At 37.7% G+C, this 15,377-nt stretch overlaps 1 protein-coding gene across 3 annotated transcripts in view; it reads left to right on the forward strand.

Moving 5' to 3' along the window:
* ZNF385D (zinc finger protein 385D) overlaps nucleotides 1-14,696 on the forward strand; it is a 431,668-nt gene extending 416,972 nt beyond the window's left edge. For 2 of the 3 annotated variants that reach the window (XM_054817423.1, XM_054817424.1), the window contains 4 exons: nucleotides 1,920-2,153; nucleotides 4,100-4,278; nucleotides 5,644-5,745; nucleotides 9,301-14,696. In XM_054817423.1, coding sequence (XP_054673398.1) covers nucleotides 1,920-2,153; nucleotides 4,100-4,278; nucleotides 5,644-5,745; nucleotides 9,301-9,534 — 749 coding nt within the window. In that variant the 3' untranslated portion in view covers nucleotides 9,535-14,696. The remainder of the gene's footprint in view (nucleotides 1-1,919; nucleotides 2,154-4,099; nucleotides 4,279-5,643; nucleotides 5,746-9,300) is intronic. The other variant, XM_054817425.1, reaches the window with a different exon arrangement.
* Nucleotides 14,697-15,377: the final 681 nt, after the last annotated feature.

Below are 15,377 nucleotides of genomic sequence, written 5' to 3' on the forward strand. Positions count from 1 at the left end.
TACAGAGATGAAAAATGTTGTCAGTGTTTACCCTTCATCTTCCGTATTCACAGTCCATGTTTTCTAAACCTCTAATTTATTTTGGCTCCCTCACAAAACCTCTCTTGTTGGTTTGCATTTGTATTGCTACTGGATTAACAACAAAGCAAGTAATTGTTAATTTTTGACGTTGCAGTCCCCATGCTGGACACAGGACCTCCAGTGCTGATTAGAGGAGAAAAAAACACTTCATAAATCTTTCACTTTGCACTTTCAATATGGTGGGGACCTGTTTCATAACACGATCATGCAAGAGATCCGTGTTCATCTTGTTATCCGCTACTGAAAGCTTTTTCTGAAAAACAAGCAAACAAGCAAACAAACCAACCAACCCACCCAAAATCAAACAAACTTCCCCAAAAAGCGGTTCTGGGGCTGTTCTTCATCCTGTTTTAATAGATCATATTAATCCTACTGAGTGTGGAATCCTGCAATTGTCTTTACTGAAAAGCATCTAGTTTTCTAGACTGTTTCTCCAATGCTTTAAAACTGTTTTGAATCATGTCTCTCAGTGTGCTTGCGCTTGCTCCAGTTTGCTGTTGTCTGCTAAGTCATTAGGCATGTTCTTCATTAATAGGGTATTAATCTGAAACACACCTCTGTGGCATCAGTTTGTTGTGTCCCTCCTGCATCACAGCACATACTGAGATCTATAAGCAAAAGAATTTTTATTTTGCCTATTCTAATAGATGGCAATGAATAAAGTACAGGTAGAGCACCACTAACACCGAGGGATGTATGAAACAAAAAAGAGCTGTCTCTGTTGGAAAGTACCCAGTTCCAGTAAAGTAACTGAGATTTCTTAGGGGGGAAGCTTAATACGAGAAAATAGAACACTGCAAAGGCAGAACAGCTCCTGTCCCTTCTCCCCTTCTCCTGTCCCTTACTTGCCGTCTTCTCCCCTGGCTCAGTGCTGGATCTTACTGTCCACTACGCTGCTGAGTACTTAACTACCAAACGATACTGCCGTATCCAAACGTCATGTATATATTATTCAAACCACAATATCATTGTGTATTTTCTCTCTCTTGGATTTGAAAACTACGGAAAAAGCGCGAGTTCTTACCTGCAAGCACTAGGTTTCTGAATAGATTTAGGAATATAACATGCTTATGATTCTTCCAAACATACCACTGATATGCTGAATGGAAACACTATTGTTTGTGTAGGTCTCAGATATAGAATGCTCTATATTTAATTACTGTTATTAGTATGATTGTTATTATGTAATAATTGATAATAATAATCTATGGATAAATGTATACTGTGTGTTAATAATTACCTTCATTCATTTAATATTAGTTTTGGCTAATATCAAGTGAAGAATCAATGTAATGCTGGGGTTTTTTTAATCAGATATCAAGAACAGACAATTATTTTAATTTTAATTGTATTAGTACAAAATGTTAAAACTTTAGCTTGGCTACTCAATCAGCGTAAGTTTTATACGGTACTATGGCAGTTAATGCATCTGAAGTGCTGCGTATAAATTTTAACTTCCTATTGTACTGGTAATTTACAGGACCTCTTTTAGTGGTCCTGTAAAACTGTACTGTGCAACTGTTGTACAGTACAGTTTTCTGTCGTACAGTACAGTTTTAATGACCTGTCTTTTCAGTTTATGAATTCTGTATTTACTGGGTGTTAGCAGAGTGCAGGAGACAGAATGCGTGGCATTTCGATACATGGGAGTACTGTGTTTTGTAACCACAGAAAATACAAAGAATAAGGTCAGATTTAGTTCATTACCATTAGTCAAGCCATCACCAGCACGATCTGGCTCTCTGTGCATTAGGATGCAAAGAAGCAAATGCCAAAGGTCACAACCTTTTTTTTTTTGTTTGTTTTTGTTTCCTTCCATCTCCTCTTTTTGCCCACAGACGTTACCGCAGGGACACCAGCAATATCAACGACGACAACCGTGGAAATCCGGAAGAGCAGTGTTATGACAACTGAGATCACCTCTAAAGTGGAGAAAATCCCCACGACAGCCACTAGCAGCACCACATGCCCTTCCGCTGAGACTGAGGAAGAAAAAGCAAAAAGACTGCTGTACTGTTCACTATGCAAAGTCGCTGTCAACTCTGCCTCGCAGCTGGAGGCGCACAACAGTGGTGAGATGGAGCAGTGCTTGCTTTCTTCCTTTTTTTTTCCTTCTGTCTCAAGAGCTCTGCAATTATCTTCCCCTGAATAGATTAGATCTCTTGCAGCAGGGGACAAAGAGGTGGCAGAAAACTGGCAATTACATGGAATTCATTAACTATTAAAGAATAAAAATGACAAGCAAAGAGGCTTTCATAAAGGGGGAAGAAAGGAATTTTATTGCGTGCAAGTTACCCATTTTCTTACATTTTAGCTTTTGCAGCTTCCAAACCTTACAGAGCTAAATGACAGCTCATGCTTCATTACCTTTGGTGTTCAGAGTTTGCATACTTTTGTTTGTGCCAGCTAGCAAACTGAGTATGAATGCCATTAGTTTTGTTTGAAATCTAACAAATTAAGGCTGAAAGAGGGAGCGTCAGTCAGTCAGAGTTCAATGACGAGAGTTAGAATTCTTAGCTCCATATTGTTTGTTAATAACTTGGTAAAATTATGTATTTTTTTCCTTTGTTTTCATCAACTGATAGCAACTGCTGCATGAGAGTTGAATGCATAATTGCTTACCTCCATCTTTCTTAATTTTTAAGCCTTTTCTTGTTATTAGAGCTAGTAGCATCGATAAGTTCCAGTAGTAGAGTGCCATCATTCACAGTCACTATTTTAAGCATCTTATTGATTGGCTTTGTGGTGAGCAGGGTTAAAAGATCTTGGGATTTAATATGGTGGCAATGACCACCTATAACAGTCCTACAGAAAACCTCCTAATTTTGGATGTCAGAGGTTACCTGCCAGCAGGGTAAAAAGAGTTAGGAGACAGGCAGAGAACCTTAGGTTTGAAACATAGAGACAGTGATGGTATTAAGATGATCAATGGTTTTATGATGTAATAAAAAAGGAAATAACTTTGGCATGTCTTAAATCCACTTAAATTAAAAAGGAAATGATAACTTGTTGGTATTCATGAGAAACAAAGCCTAATCAGTGAATACTGTGTTTGCTGTATGACAGATCTTCAACTGGTTAAAATTCTACTTCATATAACGGTACCCATTTAACCTATCTAACTTCATATGAGGGTTAGACCCTAAACACTTTCTGATCAAGATGAGAGCCAAAACATTATTCTGAATATTTAAGCACAACCCTCCAAGTTTTTGCTGTCTGTGCTGATAAACTTGTGTGTGTGCCTCACACACATGCATACTTGTAAAAGTGTACACGTGGACGCATAAAGCAATTATCAGTGGAACACCAGTTCTGTACACAGTAGTAGTCCATTGTCATCACAGACTACCTGTGTGGAAGTCAACTGTGTAAGAAATTGTTTGGTCTGAATAAAGATAAAGCAACAGGACGCTATTGTTTTCTATCCAATCTTTCTTTTAATAAAAAATGCAAGTGCGTTTTTCTCACTTGTAAGTTTCTCACACATGTTGGTTTCTGTCCAGGCCATTAAGGATCCATAGGTTGCTGCCAGAAACCTCTGCCCTTTTTGATTGGGAGACTAATTAGTTAATTACAGATTGAAGTGTAAGCTACCTAATACATACTGTTTATCAATCCATTCAAGAGGACTACAAATCAAAGCCAACTACATCTTTAATAGCTAAATTACTCTTCCTTTGCAACTACAATTCCGGTCTTATTAGCAGCAGGAGTTAATGAGAAAAGTCACACCCATTTAACTTCACATCAGGATACCTGATTGTGCCACTACTTACTGGTGTGGCTGCTTTGTTCTAGTGCATTACCTGCAGATATGTAATTTAATAATTAAATATCAGATGTGAAATACTGTTACGTTGGTATGAATCTGATACAGACAAACACAGGCATATTCCAAGGATAGCACGTGGCACCAAGCTGAGGTTCATATGATTTTCTTCTCAAAAGAAAACAAAACAATGAATGCAGCCAAATTGCCAAAGTTGTTTCTGTTTCCCATTTCTAATGTCTCCAGGGACTAAGCACAAAACTATGCTGGAAGCTCGGAATGGAAGTGGAACCATAAAAGCCTTTCCCCGGGCAGGCGTAAAAGGAAAAGGACCTGTGAATAAAGGAAACACAGGCCTTCAGAACAAAACATTTCACTGTGAAATATGTGATGTGCACGTAAACTCTGAGACACAACTGAAACAGGTACTCAGCTAGCTTGCAGAGTGTGAATCCTTGGCTGTTCTTTGTTTTCATGGTGATAAAGTACCAACACCATCAGCATGTGTCAGTCTAACAGTTCACATCCAAATGGAGCTTACAGATTTTGCCCTTTGTACTTGTCTTTCACACTGTGTGTTTGGTTTTGGATATGATTTTCCCTTGCACAGAATATATTTTCTCAAAAGCTCTTGATTATATGTGTGTCTTAAAGACTTACAGAAACTGTAAGATGCAACATGTTACAACTGTCTTTAGACTACTATAATTGTCATGAGCTAATAAACCTGCCATTCAGTGTAGTGCATGGTATTTGCCTTGACAAGGATGTGGAGGTGTTTGCAGCCAGTATTTTCGTAAAACACTGAATAACCTGCTTAGAAATGCGGGATGGAGAGGATTTGTAATATTGTTTTTATATCAGTGTTACTTTATACTGAGAAGCATGACCTCTAAATTGCAATTACACTAAGTTATGTTCAGTCATTCTTCAGATGAACAAAGCCTTTGTTCTCAAAAACACTTAGTTTAATTCCATGTGCCTTTTGGAATTAAATACTTGTTAAGGAACTTTACAAGAATGAAGATAAATTCTGTAATGGACAATAGCAATACTTGTCTTCTGCTTTCAGGAAAAAAAAAAAGTCCAGTTCTTTTGTCTTGTTTTGCAAAACTCTCTTGACAATGAAAATCAAGTAAAAATATAGTGCTGAAAAAGGTCCCTTACATCCAATACTGCAATAAAGTCTGTGTAGAAGGATTCTTGTAAAATCTCATAGATTTTATGAAGAAGATAATGGATTTTGTGGGGTTTTTTTCACTGTCACTTAGTTTGATATGTAACCATCTTTCAGCTGAAATCTTAAAAGGATGTCTAGGCTTAGGGATTTAAACAATTTTGTGACCTTTTTTTTTTTTTTTTTTCCCCCTGAACAGGGGATGCTCTACTATCTAATATTCTTCCAAAACTTTCTATCAGCAGTGGATTTAATTTGATGGATGCTTTATAGACATAGGGAGGAATTTTTCAAAGGCTTCTATCTTTGACCTGATTCAGGTCCTGTTGAAGTTAACAAAGGTGAGAAACCCATTGACTACAGTGGAAGCAGAGCTGAACTGAGCACTGTGGAAAATCACAGTCCCAATATGTGATGCACAAAGGATCGTTCAAATTGGAACAGACCCTATTCCCATTCGTTATTGAATTAGTCAAAGTAACGCTGTTGTGGAGAGCAGTAGCCTTCAGTACTGGAGCACCTTTGTGTAAAGCAGAACCTGAAACGATCTGTTAAAGAAATATCACTCTTCTTTTTTTTTTTTCTTTTTTGTTCCCTGAATGTATTTTAACAGCACATAAGCAGTAGAAGGCACAAAGACAGAGCTGCTGGGAAGCCACCTAAACCTAAGTACAGCCCTTACAACAAACTCCAAAAGGGAACACATCCTCTAGGGGTAAGCCAATCACCTTTTAATTTTGCTTTTAACGCTGCAGAGTAGGGTTTTTGGAAAATGTATTTGGAAAAATGTTTAAAATGAGAGGAATAGTGTAAGCAATGAGAGTATACAAGTGTCTGAATAAGCCCATAGAAGCCCACAACGGACTTTGTATATACTTGGATGGGTGCAGACTACAACCTGTGGGTCCTTGTTTTTTGTAGCTGCTCTGAATAACCTCAGAAAAGCAGCTTGTTTCAAAGGCCATTAGAGAGCAACAGACAAAAGTAACATCCAGATGTCAGACAGGATTTTTCCAGTTTTCCACAAGGACAATAGTGATGAAATGACTAAATAAAACTCTATAAACCATAAAACCTTTATTCTATCCTTATTTAGAAAATTAGTCAGATAACAATTGAAACAATTTTAAAAATCCATCTCTCATTTCATTCAGCTCAGTTTCAGGATGGTTCTGGTCACATTTTCAACTGCCAGGATAAACTATCTGAAACACAGTTCTTACTGTCTTCAAAAGCTGAGAAAAAGATTTACTTTTTAATAAAAACCCCTGCCATTAGTTAAGAAACAGCTTATATTGTGGGTGGGATAGTGAAACATCTGACATTTATCTCCGTCAGATAAACTGCACGATTGTTTTATGTTCCATGGCATTTTGTAAGGGTTTATATATAGTTTTGGCAGGGAGAGGACGTTGATTCACCGGCCTCACAGAGGTTAGCCCCTTATTCCTTGACCATCTTCTCTAACGCAGGCAGAATATGGAGCTTTTTTTCTGTGAAAACCCAGTTCTTTTTAAGTTGAGTTAAAGCTCTTTTCTTGACAACAGAAAATGTGTTCTTGTTGGAGCAGCCCTCATGAGTGGTATTTTCATGCATGATTCAGTTGGGTAGGAGCTTTCCTAGACACTGTAGCATAATGCAGTGCACCATTGTGGTATATCACTAGTAGGGAAATAGCCCCACAGGATTTTTCAGTAATCCACCAGGAAGATCAAGGTCTCCAATACACATAAGCTATACTGAAAGGAATAAAAAATATGTAATTATGTACGTAGGATATGGAATGACTACATCCTCTCTGACAGGATTATTATTCCTTTAGGAAATTCATTACTGTATTTAGGGAATACATTACTGTTGCTGTTGTGCACAGTTCTCTATTTGCCAATTTATTTAATGGTGATTTCTGAGAACTCCAGCCAAGGATCAAGGCCATTTAGTTGCTGCATAGACAAATAAAGGCAAAGTGTCGTTTTCCTGCTCCTTCACTCCTAATTGCTCATGATATACAAGTCAGGCCAGAGGTGAACAAAGAGGCAAAGGGGATTTAAGAAAGAGTAGAATGGAGTCTACAATGATAAAGGATAAGAGTAGTTCTCCATTTAGTCTTCTTGGTTTTGATTAGAAAAAATACCAAAATTGCTGTCACTTAAAATGCAGAATGGCATAGCAACAAGGTTTGAAATGAAGCTGCAAAATACTGTGTATGCTAAATATTACTGGTTTTGCAGCTATCTTGAAATCTGTTGATAAATTAACTGCAAAGCTGTCTAACTTCATTAGAACTTCCTGATTCCTCCATGAATAGCAAGATCACAGAATCACAGTTAATATAAAGTCACATAAGATCTTTGTTCTTAATGACAAAAAAAGTATGAACATCACCATTTTTTTTTCTACAGAAGTTAGAAAAAGGACATACTACATTTTCATATCTTTTCTAGACCAGACACTTTCCAATGCCATGTTTTCAGTATCATTTGTACTGCTTTGTCCAGTCTAGTTTTGCATGCTTCAGAGAAAGAAGCTTTATGAATTCCCACAGTACTATTTCAGAGTTTAAGAAATCTTGTGATGTTAGGACTTACTTGATATTTCTTCAAGCCACAAATGTCCAGCATGTATAAAATACTACACTGGAAAGAGGTTATCAGGTGTTTGATAGTCCAAACTTTATGCAATAAATAGCTCTTATAAAAACGTCCTTCACTGGGAATTCTAGATCACAATCAGAGCCCTGTTGTTTTGGGCTGTGGGTTCTTTATACTTTGCACTCAGATATTCTTTTTTTTTTTGAGACTTTTTTTTTCTTGCCTGTTCAAAACAAGGCTGAAAAAAAGTATTTACTAAAAATTGTAAGGAATGAGGAAAAAGTCACATGCTTAGCAAGGGAAGAAGACAGTTTGGATCAGTGGGTGTAACACTGATCAAGGGAAAGATCAGATCATTGCTTTTCATAGGCACCATGAGGAATTTTGTATCTAGCACCCATTATGTCCTCCATTAAGAGAATTACAGAATCTGGTTCCCTCTGAGTATCTCTCCCAGAGCTTTAAAGGACCTTGAGGCCAGCAGAGTTGCCAATGGGTATTAGGAAATGTCAAAATCCAGTATCCATCTGGCTGGTAAAGAACCAAGGATTTTTTGGAATGTGGTGAAACTCGCTGGTGGTTCATGCAAGGCTACTCCTGTCCTTACTTTCTGATTATTCACTCACCAAGGTACCATTGAGTGGAAAGAATCGGACTGATGTAATGCAAGTTAATTATTTGAAAGCCCCTTTCAAGTCAAGGATGAGAAATTGTGTTTCCCTGTGAGTGAGAAGTGTCCATGCTTACACCAAGATGTACCACAGCATGGTACATTATTCGTATTCCATATATTCGATACAACATATTCAGGTTTATGTTCTTTCCAAAGTGCCTCAGGTCATGCCAGAACACAGACCCACTGAAAGTCCATCAGAGCCAATGGGAACCTTTCTTTGTCAGTGGATGAGGCTTCTATTTTTATCTCAGAGTTATAAAACCGGAACAACAAATTTATTCAGGCTCCTGGCTTCTCCTTAGAAACTTGAAATCGCACTGAAATCTGCAGAAATCTATATAGACAACTATGATGTTCATTTGTATGCATACCAAATGTAAATTTTCTTAAATAATAATGGACCTCTGTGAGTATTTTCAATCAGTCTGGGAAAAGCTCAAGCTTATTTTTTGTCTTTTTGGAAACTCTGAATGAGGAGTTTTCCAAATTGTTTGTTTGTTATTAGAGGAAGGAGCGAATAAAGAGGAGCTAGCTGGAGATTTTAATTTTAAGTAGAACTTGCCTCCTAATGATAAAAACAAAAGTACCTTCTTAGTCAGACCAGGGAGTAGGATATGTTTTGATTAGGCTTCATAAAGCTATCCAGATAGAGGTCTTTTAATTGATAGTTAATTCTTCCGTATTTAATTCTTGCAGGGTACATGCATCTTTACTTTGGTGCAGATTGCTCAGCCCCTTTTTAGGTTTGCTTTGATTTCTAATCTCATCCTAAATTATAAGTCTCAGTGATTAAGCGTGAGCCCACCACCAAGAGGACATTGATACCCTGTGTCCCTGACCAAATCCTGCTCATCCTCACGACCCTGCGGCTCAGAGTCAGTAGCCACTACAAGGCCTCTCTTACTTGATTTTGCACTTGTAATCTTAAGTCAAGCTCCCTGTCGTGTAGCTAATATGAACAAATTATGTCTCTCTGTTTGTTTGTTTTCTCTCTTCCCCACAGGTAAAATTAGTATTTTCAAAGGAACCTTCAAAGCCGATGGCTCCACGAATCTTACCAAATCCGCTTGCAGCTGCAGCAGCTGCTGCTGCTGTGGCTGTGAATTCCCCCTTCAGTCTTCGCACAGCCCCGGCAGCCACCCTTTTCCAGACTTCAGCACTTCCTCCAGCACTCCTACGACCAGCTCCAGGGCCTATACGGACCACCCATACTCCCGTGCTGTTTGCTCCTTACTGAACTCCAAACAGGAATTAATTGTACTGCAATAATTTTTCAAATCAAAACAAACAAACAAACAAACAAAAAAAGAAAATCAAGAACATTGAACTATGCAGTGTTTATTTATAGTTTAAAGTATATATGAAGAGCCAGGACTTTTGATAGAGAACTGAACAAATTCTAAAAGGGGGAATGGGCAGTATTTTCTCCAGATGAGAACATTCCTCTTGAGTATTGATCGTTTTAGAACTGATCTCCAGCATTGACTTGTAGTGACATATAAAACTTATGAAGCCTTTTGACTGTGCTTTTTGGCACATATTTCCCTGCAATGTCTTTCCTGCTTTATGAAACAACTTACAAATTTGTCTAAAGGGCATTAACTGGTTCCAATGTACATAAAATACTTTATTCTGTAGATTAAAGAAGAAGAAAAAAAAAAAAAAAAGAAACACTGTGAATAGTAGTACCCTTACCAATCCTCCTGCCAAATCAGCAGTTACTGGGTATTTATCTGAACAAAAGTAGATACAATAGATGTTGTGTAAAACAGTAGTATTGTGTCTCTATCTATGCCACTAGGTTTCTAACTGAGTTGCAAAAGATAAAAATGAACAAATTATGTCACTTTGGTAAGTAGTCAAAAACGAGGACAATAATGTGGAGCTGTTCCTGGTGAGCAAAATTGTTTTCCTCACCCGTAGAGGAATGGGCGTGAAGATAATCTATGGTTAGGGCAAAGTAAATGATAAAGAAGATTTAGTGGGGGGAAAAAAATCCAGATGCTGTACACAGAGGAGGTCAAACTTTTATTTAACTGAGAACGTATGTGTACAGTCTGTGTATATTCAAAAGGTGTAACACATACAGGATAGATCAATGTTTAAGGCATGCCAGTGGACAGCCAAAAATATGCTCTTGTCATGAAACAGGCCTGACACTTCAGTGTTGAGCAGAGAGAAGACACAAATGGGTTATGCATAGTCATGACTAGCAAATGAAAAGCAGGAGAGAAATCCTGGCCTCATTTAAGTCGGCATAAAGTTCCTCCTGACTGCAATGTAGCCAGAATTTCATTCCAAGAATGGCACATATTCTTTTATATCACACCAGTGGGAGAGTCTGTAGATACAGGTAACATTTTTTGCAATAGGCTTAGTCTTAGAAACAGATTTATTCTCTTGTTTTACTTCCTCCTGATGTGATATAAAATGTCTTGAAATACCTATAAAATGTAAACAGCAACACATGAGATACATATTACGAGATAACTGCACATTGTGGGTTTGGAACAAATACAACCTTTAGGATCTGAAGGGACCCTTGAATTCTGTAGCTGACCTTTATGTATGGACAGCTTAAAGCCTTATATATTTACTGTGAGGCTTAAAGGGGTTGACCGTGTCCCTTTAAAGTAAGATTTATCAGGGGTATATATAGATATATTGTATATATGTTAGAGTAAGAAAAATAACTTATAAACAGAAAATCTACTATATAAAATAATTATATAACCATTGAGTTTCACATGTGGGTCATTAAGTGGTAAGTAACAAACAGCAGAGAAAAAAATAGACTTCTTGAATCTGATTCTTGCTGCCTGCTTTTTCCCATAGGGAGCTGAAAAGTATCTATTAATATTATGGAGTGCGCTGCTGAGTCACATGCGACCACTCTGATGTGTAGCTAAGTGAAATGCCTACCATACATTTAGGAGGAATAAAATTTAAAAACATAATTTAAGTTTAGATGGGGAAATGATTTGAAAGATTTTATTAAAAGGTAGTAATGCAAAATATTGACCATGTGGTTGCTATATAAATCTGCCTGTGGTTAATATGGACAGTTGGGAGATATAGAGGATGGGAATATACAGCACTTTTGACTTGCAATTCATCAGTGAGCCTTCCATATACATTGGTATTTGCCATTTTTTAAACCTCTCTGCATTTAGATTTTATAAAAAAAATATATAAAAAGAGAGAAAGAAGAGGTTCCATGGATGTCTGTGTCCAAAGAATTCCAAAGAGATGCATTTATTTATCTAGAAGTATTAAAATAAGTTCTATATTATGTATTTGTATTTCATCCAGTTTATTTGCAAACGTTTGTGCCTTGAAATGAAAGGGGCTTTTGTTTATATTTAATTCACTCCTATGTAGCCATGAAAAAGATGCAATGGCGATTTCAGGGCTGGTTACTAGCTGGATTGCTTTGGCCCAATCTCCAAAACAAAAAGAGTATGAGTAAGTTCCTGAAGCCAAGGTTAGGCACCTAAATAACTAGGGGCTGACATTTAAAAGGGCTCCCTACTACACAGCTCCCAGTAAAGAGGCAGTAAACAGTCCAGCCTTCAAAACCTGCACCTAGCACTCAATTTAGAAAATGTTTCCTTTTATTTGGGTACATAAATATAGTGTTGTAAGGTTCAACTCCTCTTTGCAAAACCTTGGCCTTGGTCTTTTAAGCCTGCTTTCGACCTTCCATCTCTTTGCAGAAGTTGTAGTGCCATTGTGCCAGCTGTGTTCAGATTCCTCCTTGAATAGGACACCAGTTTTCAAGCTGTGCTCCATGAACCACCGCTTATCTCCACAGTCTTTTGTAATAGCCTGTGTAAGTAAGAGCTTGCTAAACGAGCTGAGGAGGACTAGTGTTTTGGGAAGGGAGAAGGTCTGGGCAGGTCATCTTTTCCCCATGAGAAAACACGCAGATGGGAAAAGGGGAGACCCACAAATATCCTGTAGGCTCTTATGCACGGCCTTCTGGTGCATGAACACCTGCTGTACATCCTGCCATGTTGTTGTGATGCCATCAAAATCAACAGGCTGATCCTTGCCAAAATGTGGCCTGTGGCATGTATGGAGGCACAGTACTAAGGGCAGAGTTAATACAAATTTTGCTAGAAGTAAAAAGAGTGTCATTCCAACTACTTACATCAGCTAATCTGCGATGACACCTTCAGTTTTCTTGGACCTCTTTTGTCACAGTGCTCTATGGAACAAGTTTTTGTTCACACAAGTCTCTTTTAAATTTCAGCTGTAAACAACAAACTCAATTCTTTTTATGTCTCTTACTCACTACCTAATAAAGGATAAAGCCTAAATATTAGAATGTATAGTGGATTTTCTGTGCCTTGCTGTTCCACCCCTCTCTTGGCCAGTAACAAGTCAACGTACCTTGGATGTCAGCACAACAGTTTTATTATATATATGTCAAGGAAAATACTGGCACAGCAATCTGATTGGGCAAGGGGAGCTTTCAGTCAAGGGTATGTCCACAGCAGCTGACAAAGGAGCTAGCAAACAGAAGACGCTTTACACCTACTTGTCAATACATCCAATATGGAGAGCACCATAAAAGAAAAATGTGTCATTATATTTCATATTACAGTAACACTCCAGGGCCAAGAGGAAGCCTAAAGCACAAGGAAACAGATCATTTCATCGAAGACACTGTCACTCACTGGAATAACAGTGTGAAATCAGCCTGCAGGGAAATGGCTGGGTATGAACTCGAAAAAACAAATAGGTTCAGGGATGTTTTCTTAAATTCTATACAAAGTGTTAAAGAATGACTATTCTGTTCTGACCCGAAGAGATGGTATTTTTGTGGGAGGGATATATATTTATATTTATACGCTATCTGCATTTTTCCAACTATCTCTGGCTTCAAACCTTTGTTCTGAAGGATCATCATTGCTCTGAACCATGAAATCAGTTACCTTCTTGAAAGCTGGTGTAAAAGCTGATGTGAGAGGTCAGTAAGCAAATGGTATGAATATGATGATCTGAAATGGAAAAAAAAATGAACTGGCCATGTCAAGGAATATTGTATTTGAAAAATATACATTTTTATTTTAAGATAAATTAAAGTTATATAAAATTAAGAATAGCTAAATAAAGTTAATATAACTAGAAGAATTACATCTGTCATTTTAGTACTGGAATATTACAATTGGCTCCGTATTTTAAAAGATGAAAAGACAAAAGATGCTGAATCAATGCAAGGATGCAATGGGTAAATTTAGTGTCTCACACTCATTATCTTCCAGTAATACCAGGAATACCATAACTGAATAGACCTACCCTTAGTCACTTCTATTCTAATTGCCAAAGATACAATAGAGTATTGGCCCAATATTCCCTGAAAGCTGAAATCATGCTGCTTAGGAGCCCCTGCTTCTGCCTCCTATCTTAAACTAGTTGAAATCTCAAACACACAGCTAAGGGTTTAGCCAAGGACAAGAGCTTTATGCACTCTCACACCTACAGGTTTATTGAAATTCAGGACCATTTAGGAGTAAATGTAACTATCTGGAGGATGGTTATTACATAGCCTGATCTGAAATGTCAGCGGCTGAAAGAGTCTGTGCTCCAGACCGAAATAAAGAATACTATGAAAACCATAATGCTCTTAACCTTGGGACTCCTGAAAGCAGTTGCAAAGGTCTGTGACTTCAGTACAGGCAATTTTTTTGCCCCGAGTGCCTGAGGCCTCTTGCAGTCATGCTATGTACTGCAATTAGGTATCGTTCAGCTCTGATTCAGTATTGACATATTGATAAAGAAACTTGGCTGAGCCTGAAACATGATTAGTGGCTGCCTAGTTCCAGTGATCAGCTTCACACTGGATGCTTGGATGGTGAAGTAAGAATAGTCAAAAGATTCAATGTAAAGAAACTGGTAAACTAATCTGATCCCTTTTCCTTGTGCAATGTTCTTATATGGAACTCGTGAGGCATTAACAAGCTGGGACATTCAAGAGTTCCTGGATAAAATATAGGGACCCTGAAGGTCCTAAGATCTTCACTTTAAAAATAATTTTGATGAAAAAGAACCCAGAAGACTTTCTTTGGCTTGGGTACTTCAGTGACTTTGTAGCAACGGTCTTCACACTGTCAGCACACTGACATTTGTGTTGTTCACAACAGAAATTGAATATTTGACATGCGTAATTAGAAACAAGTATAGTTAATAATATTCATTGCATAGGTATTGGACGCTCAATTACAGGACACAAGAATTTTCCTTGGAAATCCATGCATTCCTGTCTGTTCATACCAGCCAAGATACCACTGCATCTTGTCAATACGTGGGTCTCCAGAAAGGATGTCCATATTTTTTATTTGTTTTCATTACTATTTGATTTTTCTTCTATTTCTTTATTCATACTTTCCTCTCTTGTATGAACGAACAGAATCCATAAGTTTCAATATGCACTTAAGAAGTTGGTATTCATCAAGCCCCCTGTTGGATCATTTGATCAGAGTCAATAAATTGAATAAAAAATTTAAAGCAGCAGTGCCATTGCCATAGTAATATATTATGAATAGAGAACATGTATACTACAGTGCTCTTTACCTAACCCAGTCAGAGTTTTACGACACAGCTTTTAGTCTTTCACAGTTTCCTGAAATGTTCATCTTCTGGGATCCTTCAAAGGTTTAATTAAATGTAAATGTTATTTCTTATGTTCAGTAACAATAGCTACGTATTTCTGAGTGCAAAGACAATAGAAAAAAGGATAAAAACCATAAACCATTTTCTCACTACAAATGCCTGCAGCATTTGTTAACAACTTCAGCCCTTTCTCTGCTAGCGGCTGATGGCTGGCATTTGCCATGGGAACAGTTCTCATTGACACATGTATCAGGTGAAAATTGTCTGCTCAAAACACAGTCTGCCAAGTGCAGACGTTCTTTTGGGGCGTAACAGAGTGGGATATGATAGCATATGGGCAAAGCCATGCCTTTATAACAGCCTGTTGCAAGTCCCTCAAAACTGCCGGGGGAGAGGCAGCACCCCCACAGGTTCCTAATGTGGTCATTCTGTCATATTCATAACATAGAGGATGTCAATTTG

The sequence above is a fragment of the Grus americana genome, chromosome 2, assembly GCF_028858705.1.
Source record: "Grus americana isolate bGruAme1 chromosome 2, bGruAme1.mat, whole genome shotgun sequence".
Taxonomy (NCBI): domain Eukaryota; kingdom Metazoa; phylum Chordata; class Aves; order Gruiformes; family Gruidae; genus Grus; species Grus americana.